Source organism: Bombus flavifrons, chromosome 16 (assembly GCF_040668555.2).
Source record: "Bombus flavifrons isolate JBK064 chromosome 16, iyBomFlav1_principal, whole genome shotgun sequence".
Classification (NCBI taxonomy): Eukaryota; Metazoa; Arthropoda; class Insecta; order Hymenoptera; family Apidae; genus Bombus; species Bombus flavifrons.
The window spans coordinates 3,963,138-3,988,508 of NC_138457.1; the positions used below are offsets into that span (position 1 = coordinate 3,963,138).

General features: G+C 32.9%; 3 protein-coding genes and 2 long non-coding RNA genes across 10 annotated transcripts; 2 read left to right on the forward strand and 3 right to left on the reverse strand.

The window, feature by feature from the left end:
- The first annotated feature begins 865 nt into the window (after positions 1-865).
- Positions 866-3,859, forward strand: LOC138187910 (uncharacterized). Its single transcript, XR_011175289.1, has 3 exons — positions 866-991; positions 2,812-3,722; positions 3,778-3,859. It is a non-coding gene; the product is annotated as an uncharacterized LOC138187910 (long non-coding RNA).
- Positions 2,783-6,265, reverse strand: HEX70b (hexamerin 70b). Its single transcript, XM_069129175.1, has 7 exons — positions 6,047-6,265; positions 5,186-5,519; positions 4,704-4,950; positions 4,253-4,421; positions 3,756-4,072; positions 3,304-3,656; positions 2,783-3,210 (listed from the first exon to the last, which is right to left on the reverse strand). Exons 1-7 carry the CDS (start codon positions 6,263-6,265, stop codon positions 2,783-2,785), a joined length of 2,067 nt encoding a protein of 688 aa, XP_068985276.1.
- A 2,641-nt stretch (positions 6,266-8,906) lies between these two features.
- On the forward strand, positions 8,907-20,067 carry LOC138187909 (uncharacterized). Of its 6 annotated transcripts, none has more exons than XR_011175284.1 (11): positions 8,909-9,681; positions 9,899-10,050; positions 10,551-10,615; positions 13,406-13,646; positions 13,796-13,924; positions 16,676-16,890; positions 16,960-17,172; positions 17,334-17,404; positions 17,590-17,746; positions 18,120-18,251; positions 19,856-20,067. It is a non-coding gene; the product is annotated as an uncharacterized LOC138187909 (long non-coding RNA). The 6 variants fall into 6 exon arrangements; XR_011175285.1 differs by having other exon boundaries at positions 8,910-9,681; positions 16,970-17,172; XR_011175287.1 differs by having other exon boundaries at positions 8,907-9,681; positions 13,806-13,924; positions 16,676-17,172.
- Positions 12,023-16,234, reverse strand: Hex70c (hexamerin 70c). The gene is made up of 6 exons (XM_069129173.1): positions 15,888-16,234; positions 15,313-15,646; positions 14,573-14,988; positions 13,917-14,233; positions 13,257-13,612; positions 12,023-12,550 (listed from the first exon to the last, which is right to left on the reverse strand). The coding sequence occupies exons 1-6, from the start codon at positions 16,107-16,109 to the stop codon at positions 12,141-12,143; spliced, it is 2,055 nt and encodes a 684-aa protein (XP_068985274.1). The 5' UTR covers positions 16,110-16,234; the 3' UTR covers positions 12,023-12,140.
- A 775-nt stretch (positions 20,068-20,842) lies between the features above and the next one.
- LOC138187907 (protein TAPT1 homolog) lies at positions 20,843-24,251 on the reverse strand. The gene is made up of 7 exons (XM_069129174.1): positions 23,842-24,251; positions 23,460-23,614; positions 23,167-23,264; positions 22,422-22,750; positions 21,951-22,048; positions 21,585-21,800; positions 20,843-21,497 (listed from the first exon to the last, which is right to left on the reverse strand). The coding sequence occupies exons 1-7, from the start codon at positions 23,984-23,986 to the stop codon at positions 21,129-21,131; spliced, it is 1,410 nt and encodes a 469-aa protein (XP_068985275.1). The 5' UTR covers positions 23,987-24,251; the 3' UTR covers positions 20,843-21,128.
- Between the last annotated feature and the right edge of the window lie 1,120 nt (positions 24,252-25,371).

The following is a 25,371-nucleotide window of genomic DNA, read 5'->3' on the forward strand; positions in this document are numbered from 1 at the left end:
GACTAAGGATAAAAACAAAAGAACATCTTGAACCTATCGATGAAATCTATCGATCGTATCTAGAACTATCTTCTAGTTACTATTTATTGTAACTAGCGCATCTGCATATGAATGGCGAGCCCGAATTCACGTTGTCATTTTCAACAGGGATTGTAGTTAATTATGTTTTCAATTCTTATAAATTAATTTTACATTATATACATATAAATTGAGAATCGAAATTTATAATAAGTTTTTTTCAAGAAATATTTAATGCACATATTTCCAATACTCATTATTTCAAAGTTCAAACAACTAAGAAATTATATTTTTTCTGTCTGTCTTTATAGACTTAACTAGATAGAAATATTTGCTTACTGATGTTCTATGATAAATTACAAAAAATCTAAGATGAAAACAAATCTAATTTTACACTATTTTCCTTATCAGAACAAACTTTGCCTCTCAGTTCACGATGATAGCGATTACGCCTGTTATAATATCCACTTTAAAATTTGTAAAAATTAATAATAAATTTATAACAACCGGTCTATGGATTTTTACGCATTTATAGGAATTCTGAAAGTGCAAAATTGCACAGAATGCACATAATATGAAAAAATATATAAAGTATCCAAGTATAATGTTTCCTAGAATACCTTGTGAATAAAACATTTTTCTACCGGAGTTCTACTTTTTTAAATACATATATTCTCAAAAAATATGAATTCGCATAAAAACCTGCTTTCTAGTAATAATTTTTATATTATATCTAGTTAATTTAGTAACCGAAAAATGATGTATTATATCGTACAGAGTACCAATAAGAACAGAGAAATTGGTACGAAGAACACGAAATAATATAGAAATTAAAAAAGGCGTTCTTGAACTTCGGTACAACTAGAAAGCAGTTGCGCATGCGCGCACGTATCGGTACGCATTTCTATTAACGTAAGTTGCAAACATACGTAAGTAAGAGAAATGCGTATGCAAGAAAACTTGTATATACAGGGTGAGTTTTATCTACATTGAACTTTTAGCATGCAATAATTACTTTCACGTAATCGCGTTTAATTACACGAATGTATAAAAATACGTTATCGTTGTTTGATTAGCATTATCGTATGATTCGTATGGAACACTTGCTCTCACTTTTTTCTCTTATTAGTCTGGATAGTTCCTTTAATAATAATTCACGAAGATAATATTGTCTCGACGATAATTGGATATGATTTATGCCGGAAATGAAGTTCTCTTGTCTGCACAGCTGTTGTTTTGCCGTGTGAACGGACGTTTGATAGTTCGATAATTAGATTGGTCAATAGTCTGGTCTTTTAATTGCTGTTTAATATCTCGACAATTTTGCTAATATCTCTACGCCTTATCTCTGTTATACTTAATGCAATGTTTCAACTGAATAAGATCAACTTTTGAAATTGATTTTTATTTTTTGTTAATTTTAAAGGCATTACGCCTGTGACATGACCGTTGTTTGGTTATAAGTACATATGTATGGCTTAGTATCGTTAGGTTTGGTTATTCATAGTGGTTCCAATTATGCTTTCTTTCGATTGATATAACCTGCGTAAGTTTAGGATGTTTACTGCATTTAAATTAATCGCTGTGATAACTTTTTTTCTGTTTCACTAAGGCTTTTATAGGATAAGTTGATTTCCGTCTCTAAACGAAACATTAGTTTAACGATATAATTTTATCACTTACCGTTGAATGATATGGATCAATGATAATTATTAAATATCGTATCATGCAAAGTTTAATTATTAAAAATTGAAGAAGAGAAGTTTAAATATACGTAATAAACGCTTATATTCGCTAGAATATTCTAGTTCAAGTCATAAAAAATGTGATCTTTTTTGACCACGTTTAGTTATTATTATTATTATTATTATTATCATTGTTTAGTCCGTGCCTTTCGGCTTTAGACGAACTTTCGGTTTTATATCTCTTATGTCTATTTCTCTTCTTATATGTCTACCTCCCCTCTTTTCCACTCTATTCTATTGCACTACCTTACTTATTCTATCTCTAAAAACTAAAACTAGAAACTACAAATTAGCAACTAATGACTAAAAACTATTGCAACTTTTGGTCTTTCATCTCCTTGCTGTGCATCCTTCCTGTCGTTTGCCCTTCTCTTCTCTATTATTGCTTTCAGTTCTGTTAAACCTTCTCCAGTCTCATTTAGCGTTTTTCCTATGTCCTTTGGTTCTCCCGTTATTTCACATTCTTCTATTACATGTCTCAGGTCTTCTTCTTTCTTTCTACATAGTCTGCATCTTTTTTCTCCCTCTTCTTTCCAGTATTCTCTTGCTTTGGTCGACCACGTTTAGTTATTTTAGTGAGTATACAAAGAGTTAAGTTCGAAGACAAAAATATTGAAATATCATTCCTTCAACTTTTACGTTAAATATTATTCATCAGACGCAAATGTAGATATGCAAAAAATCAAGTAAAAGCCAAAGAAACAAGCGAACACATTAGACGTTTGAAATGGATAATCAGTTTTAAAAATTGCTGATGTAATTACAAGAAGCAAAATCAGCAGACTAAGCTAATCAACTATTGAACCATCTATGTATCCATATCAATATTTATTCTTCATAGATAAGACTAACGCTGCTTATACATCGCAATATAGGATAATAAAATAGTGAAACATCCAAGCCAATAATTTTTACATTATTTTATTTCGTCTCTTTCTACATCTCTTTGTCGTTTCCTCTTTAAGGAAATTATTAAGGAGTTATTAAAGAATTAACATTTACGAAATAACTTAAAAAAACTACATGGAAAGTTTTGTTTCATCGACAGTGTTCAGTTCCTGCTCAGTTCCATGATGAACCAGAACTTCCGTGAGATGCATGTTAGGCACGTTGAAGAGTAGAGAAGTGACAGGCCTGTCTAGAGGGAAGCCCATAGAACGTCCATCGTCGGTCATGTGACCCCATATGGGAGAATCTACTTGGACGGTGACTGACTGGTCGACCGGCGAAATGATGACGAAAAGGTTGTAGGGCATACCGCCCTTTTTACCTCTTGGCAGAAGGAGTCTTTCAGGGAAGCCATAAGGCTGTTCAGAGTACTTGAAAGTTGCGCCATCTTCGATGCTATTTACGAGCTTTTTGTAAAGAATGTGGCTGGCGGTCTCGTCAGGAACAACGAAGATGGATTCGTGGCTGCTTCTGTCGATTTTGTTGATTCCAGACTTCACTGTAACACGAATAATCGAACAAACATTAGCGTTGGACGTGAACATTAATATGAATTGATGAATAATAAGAATAATAAAATATATATACGTACGATCAATCATGAATTCATCCATCTGCATGAAGTTCATGTAACTGTGGACCAAGTCAATTTCATGACCAAATTCATCGTATTTTGGACCAAGGAAAATGCGAACTACACCCGTGGTGGCTTTGTCGCAGTTGACGGTAATATGATAGGTGAATGGTTTGTGATTCAGACGGTATTGACGAGCCTGGATCAAAGTGTTCTTGGCTTCTTTGTAGCCACGAACGGACATTCCGTTGCTGAGCAGGGACTCAAAGTGATCGAAGTAAGTGACGAGTTTGTCTACAGTTACGGATTGAATGGTCACACCAGAGAAGCCCAATTCATCTACGGTGTAACTGGGAACATTTTCCTTGTATCTGGAAGAAGAATCTTACTTATTGGCTCCTCTATTCTTGGGATCTCTTGGAGGAAGATTTAAAAGAGTAACAATGATACATGACAAATGTAAGACAAACCTGTGGTAATAATTGAGGATAGTCTTGTAGATGCTGTAAAACACGGGATCTCTCAAACTGGTGGACCAAAGTTCGAGAGCAGATGGTACCACTTGGTTTTTGACATTTGATTCATAACCAAATCCAAAGATTTTTCTTACGAGCATGTCCATCTGTCCGTAAAATTGCATGTTGATGCTGTCAACGTTACCTTGAACGATGTTACCAAGAACGTTCAATCCGTTTTTTTCGTAGATATTGACACGGTTACCATTGGTGTCCAAGACGAAACCGAGATCGATGGCGGTTGAGATCCTAGTGTGCAAGTCCTGAAGCATCTGTAAATAGCGTGTACGTAGAATGGAATTTTCACATTTGATTTTGATTTAATTTGATCGAAAACGATGGGTCGTACGAAAAACTTTTACTTTATATTTTCGAAAAATATATCTTTTCTACTTTCCCGGAATCACCTTCTTCTCGACCGGCGATTATTATTGAATGAATATAAAACTTACCTGGACGTATTTTTGCATGTGAAGAGGCACAACAGCACCGGTTTCTCTCTGTGGGAACGGAAGCCCATTGCGGAATTGCATGGTGGGATAGTATCCAGTTACTATGGGGTGGTTTACGCTCACGTAACTAATTTCACCCATGTCGTTACAGAGTCTCTCGAGGTAGTATCTGAAAACATGAATTTTAAATAGCAGCCATTAGAAGCGATGTTAATTAGTATTATTTTAAATTTCTATAAAGTAAATTTACATCCGCATGAATGGAACGTCTTCTTACAAATAAATTATTCTGTTACATTTTTGTACGAATGAAATCATATCTTGTAAAAGAAATTGTTTTTCCAAAATTTATGCAAATCACTATATTATTATTAATGTCGTAGGAAAGTGTCAAGACCCGTGTTTTTATTTGAAGTAAATGCAACGCATAATCGAGCAATTCTTAACATACCTGGCCAACAATTGCTTGTGGCTGAAGAAATAATATTCACCACGGATTTGTGGGGTGTGAAGCATCTCGGAAGACATGAAAGATGGGAAATCGTGGTTGATCATGAAGTAGAAGTTATTCAGGCCAACGTCTTCGGTAAAATAGTTCAATTTCTGTTCGGGTACATTGTGCCTCGTCAAATACCATCCGCTGTAGTTGGCCAAAAGTACGTATTGGTCGACATTACCCACGGTTTTCTTTTCGTCAACTGTTCAAGTTCAAACAAAAACGTTGCGTAGCAAACAAAACAAGTTTCTAATATTTGAAGAGCATATTTAACGTAAGATTCAACATTCAAAAATCATGCATATGAATAACAACTTTTCCATATTCAACTCGGACTTGAGCTATCTTTTAATGTTAAAAGAATACGCTCGGGTCAAGAACAAACGAAAGAACGGAGCGGGGTTAAAAAAGAAGAAAAGATTATTAACATAGCCAACCTGTGCTGCCCATGGCGATATCGTAAGTTCTTTGCATGACATCGTCGTTGAAGAAAAAGTGTGGAAGCACTTCGTACAATGGCGGCAACTTGATCAATTTGGTGTCATGTCGATGGATCACAGCCACGCTTAAAGCGTACGTGTACATTAGCTCGTTTACGTAGAATCTAGCCCAGACAGCGGTGTTATAGAACACGTCGAAGGTTTTGGCACTGTACAAAACACGGAAAAGCGTCACAGCTTGGTGGCGCATCTCAGGGTTCATCACGGTGAACACTTGTCCACGTGGTAGCATTCCATGTTTCAGGAGCTGAATGAACTCCGTCACTGCTTCCTATTATATTATCAATTATATGTTAATCGTTAGCAGCGAGAAGATGATTCTTCCAATTAATAGACCGCAGATTTTAATATTTGCGAGTTGAATACCGAACATAAGACTCGATTTTCTGCTTTTGCTGCGTTCAGTTAATAATACTTCTATGCGAAAAGAGTTCTTGGAAACAGAAAGAAACAATTTCTTTCTTTTAAAGAGATTTGCGTTTCAATATGTGAGAAAAAGAAATGCGTTCAACGCTACAGAAATTATTCGAGATGCTGCAAAACAATATACATTTGCAAGCATATTTATTTGGTCCGTAGTCTACTCGTTACTAATGAAATTTATAAATGTACAAGGTATATGACCATAAATTGTTGCGCAAAATTTAAAGATATAACGATTCGTAACTCATCTGCATCAGAATATTCGTTATAATTTTTAACATGCAAGACGAATCTCTATTTCTTGAATTCTATTCATAAGGGTATAAGTTTGTATAAAAATCTGCAGTCTATTCACGAGTCAGCCGTATATCCTACCTGGTCGTTGTATTGGACGACGTTCTCCGCGATGTTGAAGGTGCGAGCCTTCTGGTAGAGTTCAGGATGGTATACAGTGGGTTGGTCGACGTGCCAAAACAGTTCGTAGATGTTCTTCTGCTTGGTCAGATAAGTAGTGTCAGCGACCTGGCTGGGCAGTTGGTGCACTGCCTGGGCCAGCAAGCAGAAACTGGCGAAAATTACTAAAGCGGGCTTCATCGTTGAACAGCGGTTGGAGGAGACCGGTTCGGTGATCAGTTTATATACCGGACTCAAAATGTTTGGACTTCGATAAACAAATCTATAATCTGTATCGGGGTCGAATTAGGGTAAGGTCGCGAGGGTGGTGAAAGTAAACGACTTATCACGCGTTCGGTTTCGTGTCGCAATTGCTGATAAAGACAAAGGATGCAATTTGGCTGATTCGATCGGTATATCGGTAGAGTTTCGCAATTCAACGAAAAACTACGGTTCGTTGTGAATTTGGTAAATAGCTGTGGTTAATTTTTAGTTGATGCAGTGGCGGATGAAAGAATGGATAGACTATGAATTTCAGTAACTTTTCTGCTAAAAATTTCTACTAAAAATTGCTTACCATGTTTATAACAGCCGTCTATTCGACGCTACATATTATTTATACGTTTATTCGTTGCTCTTATTAGACATAAGTCCATTTTGTAAAATTATGCTGTCTTTCCATACTTCTTAGCTTGCAAACTTTCCTTTGTCTGCCACTGTACGAGGAAGGATCTAGTGTAAATACTTTAATCGCGTTCATGTTCGCTGATGGTTACAGTGCTATAGACGAATTGTTCGTTCGAATATCCTTGTATTTAAGTATTTAGATGTTCTTCGATTCTATTAAGGATATACTATCAAGTTTTCTAATAAATTTAACTATAGTGATATAGGATATGACAAATGCATGGATAAATATTGTCCTGTCAAACTGAAACCTGAAGAATTTCAAACTTCGTATGCATCAAGCTAATAATTTTGCAATTTCGAATGCACGAATTAAAAATTAAGAAACTATTTTTTCTGGAAAGAACACGATTACATAAAAATCAGTCTCGGGTTGAAATAAACAACCATTTTTATCGTATATTATCGCAGTCGAGATTGATTCGAAGACCTATGTTAACAAAATATTTTCTGCTCGTTTCTACAAACACTACGTCCACCTAATCGCCCGGCAAACGTTCCGAATCATTTTTTGAACGATAACGATTCGATTTTAATTACACAATTTGCAATTAACGAGAATTCTGATTTAAGAATTTTTCGTTCTTCTAGTCGGCTTTAGACATTTTTGATTAAAATAACGATGACAAATAAACAAGAAGAATAATTGCTTCGATAGAAAATAATAGATAAAAATATTCGAAAATATAGATTCATTACACAGATATTTAATCATTTCGGACAATAGGAAAATAACAATAGGAAATAAAGATTAATTTGCTTCCAAATAGCCTAACATTGGAACGTTTCGTTAAATGAAGAAATTGAAAGGAAAGCATAAACGCTAGTGTAGTATAAAAGTAAACACTGTTCGATAAAAGAAAAACCATTAAAAAACGAGGCTGTCTGAGATCATGTTGAAGATCATTTGGAAGTTATCATGTTTTTGCATAATATTTAAAACAGCTTTTTATTACGTTATATCATAATCGAGTTTAGTGACCTATGACACGGTGATGTCAGAGAAATCCTTTCTTATAATATACCTATCACATATTTTGCACTTTTGGCATTTCTTTTATATATTTCTAGTACATATGCATATAATATATATATATATATATATATGTATATTTTTTTTTCCTATCGCTATTACTCTCAAGTACCTTTGTAATAGTCTGTAAATTAACGACAAGTTTATATATATAGTTTGTATATATTATTACAAGCAGCATTTTCTACCTTCTCTACGGAATTGACAGATTATACATTTAAATTATCCGCTAATTAGCTGTCTTAGATCGGTTTGCGAGTGGCTTGGCGAATGATAGAGTGAGAACCGATACCACGACGGTGTTAAAAATCGTAGAAGCGAATGAACTTTCTGTGTGTCGAATGTGAACGAACTTGTTACATGTTAAGTTGCATCTGAAGTATGTTTAAGATATAGTGCAAGACTATGCGCGAGACATTGTTATAAAAGATGGTCCAGCTAAATGATATCAAAGCGACGAATATCTTATTTATTTTGTTGCGCGAAAAAGGTTCTCGAAACGAAATTCACGCTATTTAAAGGGACACATGTAACGGTGAGAAGAATCTTTCTTCGCGGTAATTTTTTTACGAAATTCGAAGGTCGTGGATATTTTATTAAATGAAACTCTATTTTTCGACCAATTGTGCGATAAGAACTATTCACAATGTGAATTAAACTGGCAATACGCTGCAATAGCCATGTGACCAAAATCTAAGGAAAGTAGTTTTGTGTGGATTTTAGCCATATGCAGTTATCTATCTATTAATTAATATCGTATATAATTTATGGATCTATAGATTTTAAAGTAGTAAAAACGCGATAACGTCGTAACAAGTTATGAGTCCTAACATCTTATCGACAGGAGACGCGAATTCGCGTCCTACATACTTGATACGCTATCCTATAAAAACGTTAGCTACTGTTGAATAAAACAGTAAAAAAAGCAACGAATGGTATAAATAAAATGTTACGAATGTGTTTCTACATTACATACTTGAATAATACGAAACTGTTATCAATACATTAGATATAATACTGGTCGCTCGGAAAGTTCGTTTTGATTTTTAAGGGATTTAATAAAATAATAAATTTTGCTCAGTTTTACCTCTCCATTGGGGAAATTGTCCTTAAGCATATCGCACTAAAAAACGTTACTAGAAGTATCTTTAAACATGCTCATTGATTTCTAATAAAATATTACATTCGTTAAATGCTGGTGGGAAAGTTGGTTCGAATTTTTAAGAAATTTCGTCGATATGAAAAATCATATTGCAAAATTTTTCGTCAAGAAACCTGGAAGGTTCCTGAACGATAGTCGCGCGAAAGATGAAACAAAGTATCAGTTATGTAATTCAGTAAACGTATATCGAATCGAAGTGTAAATCAGAACGAACATTCCGAGCGACCTTTTCAATCTTTTCGATCGCTCCAAAAATACGCGGCAATTTGGAGTGTTGCTTTTTTTGCCTTCAAAGTGTTAAGAATTTTGTAGTTTTCGGCGTGCTCATATGTACAACGTCTGGGCTTCTTAATGACAGGGATAGCGAACGTAAGAGAAATAAATGAAACAAAGGGAATCTTCTGTAGCTGGTCGAAATGCATATTCCCATAAATGCGTATTCCCTGCGATCGGAAGTATAAAAATAATAATTTGCAATGTTGAAAAATATTGCATCATTCGTTTTATGTAGTACGTTGAGTTAGGAGTAGATCTAGAGCAGTTTCAGTTTGTTGTTTGCAGAGTGAACGTTATAATTGTTGACTTTGTGCCAGCGGCGAAATAAGAGTAAAACTTGAGTCTCGAAACCGATTTATTCTTAAAGGATAAGTAGGTTTGAAAAGCATCAATCAGGATGTAAAAACGAATGTTTAAACCGGTATGGTTCTTAAGTTTGGGTGCTGTGAAATTTCTTAAGTATTAGGCTGTTCCAATAGTTTCTTTCGTTTTATAAGGAAATAATAGATGCACAACATTTTTATTTGTAGCAATAGAATAAAATGGACCGTACAGAATTCAATAAAATAATATAAAACAAAAAATGTTGTGCATCTGTTATTTCCTCATAAAACGAAAGAAACTTTTCGGACAATCTAATAGTTCGGTAAAATGTTAAAGTTATGTGTATTCGTAGGAAGAGGTGATGAAAGTGCGTTGAAAGTGCGTTCTCTGTCTGTGCTTGGAGACAGAAGATTGAAAATGATAGCAGACGCGGCGAGCACGATACGGATGTTGGAGAGAAAAAAAGTGCGAAGATGCGATTCGTGAACTTATTGGCTGATCAAAGTACGTATACAGTGGCTCACGAAAGTACTCGAGCACACACACATATAAACTACAAACTTTATATGTATACATATATTATCCAGAAACATTAAAATTAAAGTTCATTAGCACCATATCACGAGAGGCGACTACGTGATTATATTGATAAAACTTGAAAGGCATCTGAAAATGTATGTAAAAGTTACGAGATATTTATTGGAAGCATACTTCGCGCAAAGATATCCATATAGTATTTGAATGGTAAATTATTCGCTATATTAATAAGCCACGATATTCAGCGAGGCACTAGTTGTATGTTTCAAACTATTATTCATGTTGTATGCTAATTTTCCTCCAGGTGTTTGCGATAAATGTCTCGTACTTTCACGTTTATTTACGAATTGGTTTCAAATTTTATTATTACATTTAATCACGATAGTTGTGACTCATTGCAGGGCTAACGAAATTTCAAAAAGTCCCCTTTAATGCACGTAACACAGTAATACAAATTTTTTGCGTAGGTGTTCGAATATTTTCATCGAGACCAATCCAAGATTCATGGAGCTGGGAAGCCTACTAATAAAATGTATGCAATAATTGGTTCATTGTACTTACCAGATATTCGATCTTCAACTATAATTCGTATAAATCTTGTGTTTTCTATTGTTGTTCCCAGTTGTTCCACGTTTGTTCTACGTTGTTAGAAAGCAAATAATGATTTATATCAAAAGATCTCGGAAGCAACCGCAAAAGGTTGCACTTTTCACCGGCCCTGCATTTCTTAAAAATCGAACGTATTTTACATATTTTACATTAGAAGATGTTCCTCAACCTGTTCAATCGTTTTAGCTGTTCTAGACATTGTTCCAAAATATCGTTTCAATATCGTACTTAGTTTAGGAAAAAATTAGCGAACGCTAACATCCGTAACACAATGGATATTTCTCTTTATTTTAACAACAATAATGTACAGGCAAAGGGTTCTTCTTTTGGAACACGTACATACATCCCTAGAACAACTCGGAATAAAAATTTGAACACCGTAACACAAACACAAGGCTGACTTTACTCTAGCCTCGACAACTTCCATTCTCGGAAAAGTTGATAAAACGTCGTCAACGAGGGAGTACAGTCGTTTCGTCGACTGAAACTGTCGTTGAAATTGAATTCTTCCAACAAAAGGAAAATTATACAGAATCGTAGACGGTAAACGGAATTGCTGTAAATCTTATTTGAACGATTGTCGTACTCGTAGCTATTTAAGAACGATAGCCGAGAAAAATAACTTTGAGCGAATGGAAGATTTATAAATAGATACTCGTGAAGTTTCAAACTTGTTCGGCCAATATTTAAATTCTACTGAAAACTTTACCGATCGATAGCCGATTAATCGGTTTTCTGTCACCGACGCTTACCGACCGATAGCCTATTAATCGGCTTTTTGTCGCCGACGATCTTTCTCGTTATTTGAGCAGTAATTTGTTATTTAGTACTAAGGTACCTTGCTCGGTTGCGTCAATTGCGTTGCTTTGAAAGCTCCCACAGTTTTATATCAATTTGAAAAACGTACCGTTCGCAATGAACAAAAAGAATGGTATTGGAGAGTCTAAGCCGAAACAAAGCCGGCGTTAGGGAGAATCTGCGCCTGAGATGCCGGTCGAACGTGCGTATGCTGTTGAATCGCTAGCGGTCGGTAAAGTGTTAATAATACTTTCTTTATCTCCAAGTATCCGTATAGGGTTCGAATATGTCGCGTTTAGCTTCGAGTCTGCTGGAGATTTCGAATTCATTCGATGAATGTTCGAACCTGTTTGTGACTACTTGAGGACATCGTTAACGATCACGCTAATACAAGAAACGAACACATAAATATATAACGTACGAGGAGACCGATAAAGTTAGAAGGCATAACACTAAAAAATTATTTGATTAATTTTGGAATGATCTTATGAAGAAAGCTGCTGATACAACGTGTATAATAGAAGGCCAATACGTAAGCAGAAATATAACATAAAAGTTCGTTTCATTCAGAATTCTTTATTCGAAGAATCTTTTGCAAGATCGTTAACAATCGATAAAGGGAAAACACTGTTTATAAAAATCTCATCGGTTTAGTAATTCATCCTTTCTTTTTCGTACGGGCGATTGTAAATGTACACGTCCTTGAAGAACATGTTAGGAATGGTGTAGTTCCATGCGAACATGGGTCTGTCCAATGGGAATCCGGATGGCATGTTGTCGAACATCATTTTTCCATACAGAGGCATTTCGTACGAGTTCATGCTGTTTTCTTCCAACGAGCTCAGGAAGAAGAACATCTTGTACCTTAAACCTTCTGGTTTACCACGTGGCAGAGTGAGGCGTTCTGGGAAGCCGAACACCCTTTCGGAGTACGTGAACGGCTCGCTTCCACTGATTGCCTTGTTCAGTTTGTCGTAGTATATGTCACTTGACATCATGCCAGGTGCAGTGGTGAGGGATTCCGAGCTGCGACGTTCGATGCTGTTGCTTCCAGAATGGACTGTGAGAGTAAACAGAAGGCTCGATTGAATATCGATCTTTAATTTTCTAATAGTAATAATAATAATAATAATGAAGGTCGAAAACAGCTTGCTTCATCGCGAGCTGTCTTCTCGCATCGATCAAGAACTAAAGAGGTTCTTTAAGCTTGATTGATCAAGTTAGCTGTTTTTGACGAGTATACTCGTCATGAAGAAATTGCAGTATTTTGTGTTAGGACGAGTCCTACCAGTAACAAAATTAAAAAACAGTCATTTCGTTACAACTTAATTCTATATTGTGACAGCCACGCAGACTCTGTGTTGGACGAGTATACTCGTCATTGCTTACCTTTTGCGATACGTTTTAGGTTCACGCTTTCCAAAGAGGTCGCAACAGCTAACTGGTTAACACTAACATTACCAAGCCCGGTCAAATGACCGGTTTCAAAATTTAATTTAAAATTGTACATTCGTCGTTATTTCTTTTGTTCATCTAACATCCTGTTCTTACATTAGTTCTTACATTAACGAAAATTGAGAAATTGATTAACCAGATAATATAAGAATTTACATAAAGTTAGAAGAAGAAAAGAAGTAACGATGAATGTACAACTTTAAATAAATTTTGAAATTTGACCGGGCCTGATAAGATTAGCGTTAAATAGCATATTGAATAATATATTATTCGTACGGAGAATAATAAAGAAAAATAAATAAGATACTAACGGTTCACGGCGAATCTGTCCATTTCCACGAAATAGTAATAGTACTTCTGTAAATAGATTATATCCTGTTGCACCTCGTCGAAGGCTGGCCCAAGGAAGATTCTCAGCATTCCCTTCATTTCTTTGTCGGAATTGATGTTGATTTTGTAGGTGAACGGCTGGTAGTTGAGGCAGGCGCGTCGTGCCTTCAGACGAAGGTTCATTCCACCCTTGAAGCTATCCACTGATACTGCATTGCTGATCAGAGTGTCGCAGGTGTCGAAGTACGTGTTCAGTTTGTCGATATTCACGGATTCGAATTTCACACCTGGCACTTGCAGTTCGCTCTGAGAGTACTGAGGCTGGAATTTCTTGTATCTGCGCGAACATAACGTGTAACAATTAGTAAGAAGTAGAAAATACATAAAACTTCTCAAATTATTGTAAAGGGTAGTTGAGATTAATTATAATTGCAGATATTCATGCGTACAGATGATTATTATCTAATGAGACGTATTTAAATCGAATCTTATGTAAGATACTGATAAATTGATTGAAAAGTTTGTTGCAGGATAGCAAAATTTAGCTCTTCGTCGAGACTTCTGCTTGTAACGATACGAATACGTTAATAACGATCTGATGTCGTTCACATATCTTTCTGACATCTAAACAGCCAACATACCTGAAGAAGTAAGTCATGATCTTTTTGTAAAGCATATAGAATGCCGGATCTCTCATGCTGGTACAGTAGGATTGGAGGACGCTGGGGATCACCTTGTTCTTGTTGTAGAAGTCGAAGTTGAAGCCAAGGATGTCACGTGCAAGTGCGTCGTACATGCCGTAGAATCTGGTGTTGCAAGAGTCTACATTCCCTTCTATCACGTTGCCGAGCATGTTCAAACCTTCCGGTGTGTAGATGTCTACCTTCTTTCCATATTGGTCTACCAGATAGCCAGAGTCGATGGCGTCCATTATACGCAACTCCAGGGCATTGATTTCCTGGAGAATCGAACGTGCACTTTGAATTTTCATTTTACTCTTCATATCAGACGTCACGATTGTTATTTTCGGAAGATTCAACGTATACTTTGAATTTTCTTCTTTGTTACTTATATTGGCCGTTGTTGGCATATTTTGCTCCTGCTAATAATTCTTGCAAAGTAAATAATTTGCCTTTTATCGACGATGGCTTTGTGAATTATATTATTGAAATTTTTTCAGTTTAAACTGAAGGTTGTCAGGTTTTAAGAAGTACTAGCTGTTTTTTTTGTAATTAACTTAGTCGTAAAGAAGCAAACTTTTAAGCTTGTTGTTATTGCGATAAGATGTAATACTCACCTTAAGATACTTGTATTTATAATAGGGTAGAGCCGAATATCTGTCTCTTTGTGGGAAAGGTATGCCATTGGGGTACATCATCGTCGAGAAGTATCCAGGGTAGATCGACTTGTTCCAGTCGAAGTCCTCTATCTTACCAAGGTCGTTTGACATTCGTTCAAGGAAGTACCTGGCCAATAATTGCTGGTGGATGAAATAATAAAATTGTCCACGTATCTCTTTAGGCATGTTGTATTTGCTGCTGGACATCCAGAAGGGGAATATCTGTCGGATGTAGTAGTAATACGCGTTTATTCCGATATCCTCCATGAAGTAGTCGAGTTTATATTCGTCGTCCATGTATGGCATCATGTAACTGCTCGAGTAGTTGGCGGTCACTACGTAAGTTTCGATGTTGCCCATTCCGGCACCAGTTCCTGAAAGAAGAAGGTTGACTTTATTTATTTAAAATCGAAAGATGGGGACTTTTCCAAGACTTTCCGCTATTAGAATCTTTATAAAAAATGTCCTTTGTTCCCTTTTCTATATTTCGTAGATTCTCGTTTAGGACAAAACAGGGTCTGAATATGTTACTCGAAAAATAGATTGCTTGCTACTCACGTATTAGACGAATCATTTGAAATTCAATTTCAGATTACTATTTTCAACTACTCTATCTAACTACTCTATATGTAACTAGTAGTATGTAACTACTTACATTTACTCTATAACTATACTGCAAAATAGAAAGGCATAGCTACCTTGAGACATCTTCAAGTATTGTGCTTCTTGTATCACGCTTGAATCGAAGAAATAGTTAGGGTAGATCTCATAGATCGCTGGCAATCTCATGTATTTGCAGTCGCTTCTGTAGAACACGGCAACGGAGAACGCCGTAGTGAACATGTCGCTGTTCATGCGAAGTCGGGCCCAACAAGCAGTTTTGTAGAATGTTTGGAAGTCCTTGGCGTTGTAGAACAACTCGAACAGCATTCTCATTTCGTACATGTGCTCGGTGTTGAATGGTGTGAAGATGGCATCACGGACAAGGAACATTCCTTGCTTGTACCACCAAAAGAACTTTTGTACGACATTCTGAAACAAGTAGATGCAAGACATATATAATATATATATATATATAATAATAATATATATATATAATATATATACATCCATCGTAGTAGAAATTAATGCATCATGATCGATTGTTATTTTAATCGAATGTTGTTAAATTATAATGGTTAAACGTTCGGGATCGATTCGATGAAATGGTAACAGGTATAACTCATCGAATAATTATAGCTATGGTCATGAAACCGTGAACATGGAGAATCACCTTGTCTTTGTACATGTCCATATTTGTTTCCATGTTGTAGTTCCTTCCTATGTCATACCATTCAGCATCGCTTAGGTCTGCCTGTCTAACGTAGAGCAACAGATCGAAGATCTTCTTCTGCTTATGGAGGAAGTCCATGTCGGCGGTGCGACTTCCGGAGAACGATGTGCTCTGCACTACGCAAATAGCGGCTAGCGCCGCTAACAAAGTTAACTTGAACATCCCCGCGATGAAAATTCGGCTACACCCTGGATTCAGTTGGTCGCTGTGTACCGGTTGACGATCCACCGCGTGCTTTTATACTTATTCGGAATACAATAATCACGCTGAACCTCTGACCCACATCATGCTCACGGAGATACTGTGTGTCATCAATATCCCTGTATATTTGTACGGTCGATTATTAACAGGCACATCCGTCGAAAGGAAAAGATTCGACATAGGATTGTGCGCGAATACCATTTCGATACGTTTGAAACTAGCACGTGCAATCATATAGCGATCAGTTTACGTCTACTTGAAATATTTCGATTCTTAGTAGGATACCGTCGATTATCTTCGTATTTTATTTCTGGGGAAAATTTTGTAATCCGTGAGTCGGCTCGAGATGCACGGAGTTAATCTTGTTGCGATTGTCAAATTCTTTATGTTTTAAGCTTCTACCAATACGTTACAAATATTCTTGTTAATTTTCTTTGGAATTCATTATTATTACTATTATTATTGATTATTATTACGTATTTATACGATGCATTATTTATGTTACTTATTTTACTACTTGTTTCTAGTGGCGGATTTAACCCTTTGGCGGTCTGAAGTCATCGTACCGATCACGTCGATCATAATCGATGTTTAAACCAATAGAAAATTAATATTTAAAGATCCCTCGGCTGATCTACCAAATTTTAATATTCACCTAGACGGTGAATATCAACTTCACGCGTAGTAATTAAAATACTCGCGATGCAATGGCCAGTTGAAAACTGCTTTCAAGACTCCCCTGGTAAGCGTGTCTCGTTGGAGGACCTAATTATATTTCACGCATTTAAAAAAACGCAAGAATCGTCCGAAGAACGCTTCAGAATGAGCCCATTGAATGCTCAATGGACGTTTCGAATATTCTAACGACTATACGTGTTGATTCAACGAACATCGTTTTGGCCAAGCTAGAACTTTATCCCAGTCTGTGTATATGTATATTTTATGTAATCCTGATAATCGTTTAGTAATCTAAAAAGATGACAAGCACTTTTGAGAGCCTCGTTATAGTGTTATTAGCGTCAAGGTAAATACATTTATTTCTTATTATTATTCGTTATGTATTCCTGTCTACTTTTTTATTAAGCATTGTTAATGGAAACAATTATTAATCATCTGTGTTCTACTTTCTGTTCCTTTCTAATTAAATCGTAGAACGTTTCAGTCACTCTATTGTGAATTTTCCAGACTGCCCCACTACGTTAGTTAACGTAAAGAGAGTTATTTGAATGGAAAATTCTTCTATGATCTGGCAGCGAGTAAATATGCTGACCAGGCTCGGTATGTTCCTTCATGTATGTTTAACATTATATCCTTCTCTTCGTAGAACAATAAACGCTTCGAAATTGGAGTATAAATTTGTAATCAAATCATTCGAACGTATATTATATAATTCACGATATTTAACGAATAAATAATTGTTTCTTTCTTTCGTTATTTGCAGCTACATCAATGCAACAATATTACGATTATTAGAGCGTTTTACTTAATTTAGTAATTCTTATATTGATCCGCGATCTTTTAAATTATTCTCTATGCTGGCTTTTATACTGAATTATTTTCTATACGCAGAATATATCTCTGTCATTTCTTAAATCGAAGTATGAATTTCTAATCTGATCAAGTGTATCAATCAAATGTATATTATATATGTAGCTGAAGATATCAAGTAAAAGTACGCCGAGGACTGACAAATTTCCTTACACGAACGAACGTAAAACGATCTAAGCGATAAAAGGGATACAATGATCCTCAGAACCAATGACACAGGTCCATAGAAATTTTTTAAATTACTTCTATTAACTATAGGAACAAAATATATATTAATAACGTGGAAAGTAATTAAAACGGATTAGCGTATCTGTTTCTCACATTTCTGTCGGTTTTTTTATCTCAATAATATTCAATGTCGCAGACGAATATGTAATTCACGGGTCAGTGAATAAGTAAATAACATTTGTTTCTTAATTGCAGAGCGTGACGTGGATTAAAGGCAAAATACGAGCACGAAAAGTGTTATTGTTTCAATAGATTAATGTGAGAATAACAGGCATATGGAAAAACACTAAAGTTAATGGAATGGATTTCTCAGACTTTTACGGAACGGTATGTTGAATGTAAAAAAGAAGGAAAATATAATTATATTTGTCGCTTGATTGCTGTTTTTCTGTAAACGAAATAGATTTATACTATTTTCGAAAGTTTATTAATTAATATGGTGGCCATATGATAAAAATGTTATAGTATTGTTTGGGTTAAGAATAATGTTGAAATAGGATTTATCAGAAGTCAAACATTTATTCGTACATAATCTTGTAAATGGCAAAATAAGATTGTGTAATAAATAAAAGAAGAGGGAAGATAAAATGAGAATATTTTTCTGTAAGACTTATACTACAATAACATTATTTATATTTGTATTATTATTTATAATATTATCTGTTTTTATTATTCATGTTTTAATATTAACAAAATATATTAACGAAAATTATGCTTAACTTGATGCTTTTCGTTGATTTATTTTGTTAATATTAAATCATGGATAGTACGAATAAATAATATTATGAATATTATCATATTTACAGAAAATATTAGAATATAATTAATTAAGCATCTATTATTAGACAGCGTTTAATTATTTTTTCAAAAATATTAAATATTGTACTACTTCTAGTAAGAAATAAGAAGAAGATAAAAATAAACATTTTTCTTAATAATCATTTATAAGGTTATTAGTTAATTCTTTAATTTCATTATTCCATTCTTTTGGACATACTTTCGTTAAAATAAAAATACTTTCGTAGAATAAATAAAATACACATAGGTGTATAATTTCGTTATTAATTTAATTGATAAATATGGTGCACAAGGTCAATGTCTTGAACATTCGATTCAAGGGAAAATTTCGTACACCTTATCTGCTGCACTGATAAGTAATGAAATTATACATACATACTTTTACTTCAAGTCGGTAACTAAGGCAACAATTCTACAATGTTATAATGCAAATACATGTTATAATGCAAACTTATAATACTAACCGACATTTATAAATTGTATATTAAATTGTAATATGTGAAACGTTAGATTTTGTTATATCAATTTTGTTGTAGTACATATGAAAATTTAATGTTTATAAATATCACATTTTTATTTAATGTGTAACTAAATTCAGTTTGTTTACAGCAAAAATGTTATCTATTTATTTTATTAGTCATTTTGAATACATAAATATACTTCTTTAAAAATTCAAAATAGTAAGATTTATATATGAACATATTAATTTGGTAAAGGTAAGGTAATAAATCATAATATAGAACATAATACAAAATTAATATACTATGATTCATTATTACTATTATTACTACTACTACTGTTATAATGGCGATTTAATATATAGATTTTTATGTTTTTTTATTAAATACTGCTTCAAAACTAAGTGCTGAATATTTTCCAAATAAGAATATAGGAGCAAAATTATTTTAAATTAATTTAAATTAAATTTTCTATCTCTTATAAAATTGAACTGTATTTGAAATAAATTTCATTATATAAACCTTAACCTATAAATAGATGGAATATTTTCTTGAATTTATTTCAGTATCAAAAACTTTTACCTCAAGAACTATATAGTTTCTAATTCGAAACTAAGTAACGATTTCATACATTAAAATTACAAGATATTTTATTTAAAATATTACTTATTTTAGATATCAAATCACTTAATATTTTGAAGTCGGGTAATAAAAACTTGTGAGAAATGCACCTTCCACTTTCAGAGAAAGATATAATTCTAGCATCCTCTGAGTATGCTAATATGGCCATAGCACTTAAAATAATTATTGAAAGATTAAAAAATAATATACAATGCCTACACAGACATAAAACTTTTGAAAACAGCTTGTTATCATGGGTGACAGAGATGCAGGATCGCTTTAAAGAATTTGAGTTGTATGGTAGAGTAAGTTATAGTTCTTATGCCCTATTTACAAAAGTGAATCATTGTTAAATCTACTTTAACTATACTTTTAAATGATGGTAAATAATGGTGGATTAATATCATTATTAAAAAGATGAGGGAGAGTTTTATTATAGTAAATAATTAAATTTATATAAATTTGCTTAAAATTATTGTTATTACTTATTACAAATATATCAATAAATAAGTTACATGCAAATATTTTCTTATTTATGTTTATTAATTTTAAATTGAAAATCACAATGAAGTCAGAATTGATTGTGTTGCTCTTTTTTTTACAAATTGATTATATAAAATATAACATGAAACATAAAATATTTCAAATTACATAAAAGAACATGTATTTCAAAATATTACAATGATAACCCAGGGAATTTTTCTAAAATAAATTTTTTAAAATATGCTAAAATTAAAATCAATTAATTTCTATGAATATTGCATATGTACTTTTAGAAAGTTACCACACTCAGAACATTCTTGGATCCTAGTAACTATCTATACATTTTGCGATCACCTGTGACTAGAGATAAACAACGCAGCAACATACCAGTGTACAATATCACATTTCCAAAGCACGAAGAAAATAAATTATCCTCTGCATTGTATAAAATGAAGAAGAAATTTAAACAAAGATGCACAGGTAAAAACTTAGCTAAAAGTTCTGTCTGTGGAGCAAAACCAATAGAATATTCATAAGACGTTACTTAATGAAAAAAAGTACGTCTAATATTTAATATATTAAAAAATACCACTGGTTCAATAAATATAAATATTTCATATAAGTATAAATGTGAACTATTTCTTTCTACATCTTTTATATACATAATAATATCCAAATTTTTTTCTGTGAAACACTAGAGTCCTTAATTGAATTTACAGTCCAATAATTATCAGTTACCAGTCCCAACTAAGAAGAGGAACAAAATGTTATAAAAACATAATTACAATTTTGTTCTAAATTTTTTCATATTCAAATTCATATTCATATTTTTCATATTCAAATACTATTCCATACAATTATACGTCACTTTATTGTCCGACTTTTTGGAATGTGACAAGATTATATCACACGCTTTGCCAAGAATTATCAAGCTATTTAAGATCTTGAATGTGACCAGAATAAAATAGGCTAGAAGCAACAAAATTATATTGGCTGGTTGAACAGGTGGTGTAATAGTCGTACAAAGAACTCTTCCTATTGCAACTCCTAGAGGAAGGGGAATAAAACCCATCCTACGGGCTACTACATCTGATGGATCAGAGAAGGCGCTCTCCTGCCGAGTTTGAGCCATATCATAGGCTACTTTAATAGTATAATCTCTGTATACTGTTGAATGAAGTTCATTGAAACGAGTTATAAAGGCGTGTTTAACCTATTGTAGAAAGTAATTCGATAAATGACTTAAAAAGACAAGTCTCTCTCTGATGGTTATCTCTGAAAACTATGATAATCTATTTACCCAATCTACAAGGACTTCAGCAGAGAGCAACATTATACAATCTGGAAGAAGCACTGCGAGTCGTTCAGCTTTCCATGCATATTCCTTCATTGTTTGAAGATTTACAGCAAGAAGCAGCATCATTAAATGAAAACGTTCCCTTACGTCTGCACAAGATAGTTGAAAGAGATTGTTCTTGTCAAATTTCTTAAAAACAGAACCTTTCAATTCTACAAACTGAAATAGAAGTTCACGCAATAGCATTATTATGTTCCACTGTAGAATGTGTGTTTCTTGATCTTTCTTATTATTTTTATACAAATAACTTTTTTTATTCAATTCTTTTAAAAATGCTCTATGAAGAGTAACATATTAGTAATGACTTACATTATTAGACATCATTATAGTGAGCAGAGCTTTGTTGCTACTGTTTATAGCAACATTTAATGTCGTGGCTTGGAAAAGTACCAAAATACTGTGTAATACTATGAAAGTAAATATTGCATAGGAAAATATTAAAATTATTTATATCTCAATATAATGCACTCCATATAATATAAATGAAATATTTTCAATTTTTAGTGATAATAATGCACTATAAAGTTTGATATGAATTGTAATTATTATTTTGATATTTTCAAGATTAAAAGGTCTTAAAAAATTTAAGTGATACAATTAATATTTCCAATACTGTAGTTGTAATAGTGCTTTAATTTAAACATTCATTAAAATATAGAAAACTAGTATTTCCAGTAATAAACCTAAATCAAAACCTCATAGATTCTAATAAATCTTCCAAAGTAATATTAAATGTAGTACAAAATTCTCTCCTACACCCAATGTTTATAGAAAGGATACAAACATAGGTAAAAGCAAACAATAGATGAGGTAGGATGCCCAAATGTTGAGATCTTGCTTGTGACTTTGATCTAGGCTCTGTAGCTGTCCAGAAAAGGGCATCTATTATATCTTGCCCAAAAGCACTGAATAATTTATCACCAACTTCTAACATATTATAAAATATGTAGAGTTTTATCACAGACTGACTTTTCACCAGATGGTACATCATCGAAGTGTCAACCTTCCATGTAGCTGCCCAACAGCTGATCACCACGATTCCTTTTAAAAGGTCACACATTTCTGCTGGTCTTAGGTATCGTTCTCCAACTCTTAAATCCCTCTTCTTTCTAGACCATAAATTTATTTTATATAGAATAGAATATGTATAATCAAATTTTAATGTGGTATGAATGAACATTTGGGAGTATTTATGAATAGCTTTTGTCCCTTTTATGATTCATTATTTGTATAAATCTATAAAAAGTGATACTTAGCAATTGACCCAGGCTATATGAGCATAATAAATAAGGCAGATATTTAGGTGATCCCATTTAGCTGAGCCACCTTGTATATTACTTTAACTTTCAATCAATATCAATTTTGTTTTTCTATACACTTTCATATGACTTTATTTTCCTGATATCTGTGGATATTAATATCTTCCTTAGATGTATATATGACAATGTTTTTGTTTAGATATTCTATTGCATATATATGACATTGCCAATCTTGAACATGTTAACCAATATAAATATAAATTTACCCGAGACAATGCCATAGGGGTCTTGTAACCATTGTCCATAGTGCCATCATGAATCTTAGTGGTAAAAATGTATAAACAAATAGAAAAGAATCTGCACACTGCAACAGAAAATTGTTCTATTATACACTTATCTTTAACACACATACATATATATGACATAGAAGAACATTAATCTTAAATTCATGAAAGCATTAAGATTATGTGAAATACTATAAAAAATAATTAGATTACTTTTATAAACTGCATATTAAACTTATTTAATACTTATAAAAAGACATTCCATATATGCGTACTTGTAAAAATCCATAGGCCATGAATTTTTCAACTTCTTTTGGAATTTTCATAAATGAATAAAGTTTTTCTCTTCTTGCAGAGAAACTTTCCTCATCATTCTCTAACTGATAGCCTCTTGTTAATTCTGTTCGTAGAAATTGTGTAAGAGACACACCTGTAATGACAATGAAAAACATTTACAATACAAAAATTTACAAAAAAAGAAAAGATTGCTTTTAGAACCTATATTTCTTAAACATTTTTATTCTTCTTAGTGAGCACCATAAGCTCTTAAAGTCTTAGATCCCTCATTTTATAACACTCTGTACATTATTACGAAAAATTTATAATTTCATGTTAATAAACAATTTACCAAACAGATGACAGTTCAAACAAAATTACCTGGTTTTCTATGCTGATATTCCCCAACGTTTAATTGGGCTTTCATATCTTGAATTTTATTAATATGACTATCCAATTGTTTCGTAGGTTTAATTTTTATGTATGTTTTATCAGTATAACTTCGCCAATTTTCTTCGGTATTCATTTCTGCGTATTTTTTATTTTGTTATTTCCTAACCTCAAAATTTCTTGTTTCACTATAGGACCGTTTTTAACTTTAAATTTCTCGTCTCCTGTTGATTTATTCCGAATTATTTAAATTACTTCTTTACTTCTAAATCTCGATTCGCCGATTATGTAAAGGATCAAGTTATAATTTTCTTTGCAAAACATTATATAAATTAAAATCGCTCTATATCCATGAACATGAACTAACACGGACGAATAAGAACATTTAGCATAAAAATAATGTCTCTACCTATGGATAAATAATCGTTTGCGTAAGTGACGTTTATATTGAACTTTTTGCAATATTGACCCTCAAGCGTTTTTTAAAATGTAAATTGTTTTATATTATTCTTGTATCTTGGATTTATTTTATTTTGTTTTGATTCATTTTATTACATAATAAAGAATTCATCGATAGTACAAATTACTACTACAATGTAATATATAATATGTCATATACTATGTACTATATAATATAATATAATATGTTACTATACCCAAGTACCAAATTACTGAATGTAACACGTTTAGTCTGTAATTGAAATATACGTATTGGAAGATACATTATATTATAAAAATAATCTGATAGCTAAAATTTTTAAATAGAAAATAGATATTTATCTAATCTAAATTTATCAGTTTGCTAAATAATATCTTATAACCTTCAAATGTTTAAATATAAGTTAATCATTTACTGTATGCTAATTTTGAATTTGTAATGTAACTCATAATATGCTATTACTAATTATAGCTTAATATAAATAATTACTACTTAATAAGTAATGTAATATAAATAAATAATATAATATATATATATATATTTATATTTATATGAAATATAAATTAATATTAATGAAATGATAAGTTACAGGATATAGGTTATAAACTTATTTATAATAAATTTCACAACTTTAACTGAAGTAGTTGAAATAGTTCAGTTGTAACTTATAAAATTTATATGTATAACATGCTTTATTACTGAATTTACTCTTGTTATGCAAGAGAATTTACTACTGGTACAGTAAATTTATATATGTAGCATAAACATACAAATATGTAAAATAATATGGAATGTTAATTTGACATTTTGTGATGAGAAGTTTACGTCCCTGAATATCATAGTTTTCTTCTCTACAACTTTTATGAAGTAAATTATCGCCCATATGTTGTTTGGATTAAGGATTACTGTGCACTCCTTTGCTTAGGCGGCTATAGCCTTTCTTTCGTGTAAAGAGGTTTGTTCGCGTCAGGGATATTTTGTCCGATTTTTAAATGTCAATAACTAAAAACAAAGTCAAAAACGCAATTTCTTTATTCTTAATTTTCGTCTTATTTCGGCATCAAGAATCACCCCTTAAATTA

Coding starts and splice junctions, on each gene's coding strand:
- LOC138187907 (XM_069129174.1), bottom strand. CDS start 23,986: ATGAATACCGAAGAAAATTGGCGAAGTTATACTGATAAAACATACATA. Junction 23,265..23,459: donor TGGCCTATGGATTTTTACAA/GTACGCATATAT, acceptor TTTCTGTTGCAG/TGTGCAGATTCTTTTCTATT. Junction 22,049..22,421: donor GTTTGCTTTTACCTATGTTT/GTATCCTTTCTA, acceptor TTACTTTCATAG/TATTACACAGTATTTTGGTA.
- Hex70c (XM_069129173.1), bottom strand. CDS start 16,109: ATGTTCAAGTTAACTTTGTTAGCGGCGCTAGCCGCTATTTGCGTAGTG. Junction 15,647..15,887: donor TGGACATGTACAAAGACAAG/GTGATTCTCCAT, acceptor TACTTGTTTCAG/AATGTCGTACAAAAGTTCTT. Junction 14,989..15,312: donor ATACTTGAAGATGTCTCAAG/GTAGCTATGCCT, acceptor TTCTTCTTTCAG/GAACTGGTGCCGGAATGGGC.
- HEX70b (XM_069129175.1), bottom strand. CDS start 6,265: ATGAAGCCCGCTTTAGTAATTTTCGCCAGTTTCTGCTTGCTGGCCCAG. Junction 4,073..4,252: donor ACATGCAAAAATACGTCCAG/GTAAGTTTTATA, acceptor CGCTATTTACAG/ATGCTTCAGGACTTGCACAC. Junction 3,657..3,755: donor ATCCTCAATTATTACCACAG/GTTTGTCTTACA, acceptor TTCTTCTTCCAG/ATACAAGGAAAATGTTCCCA.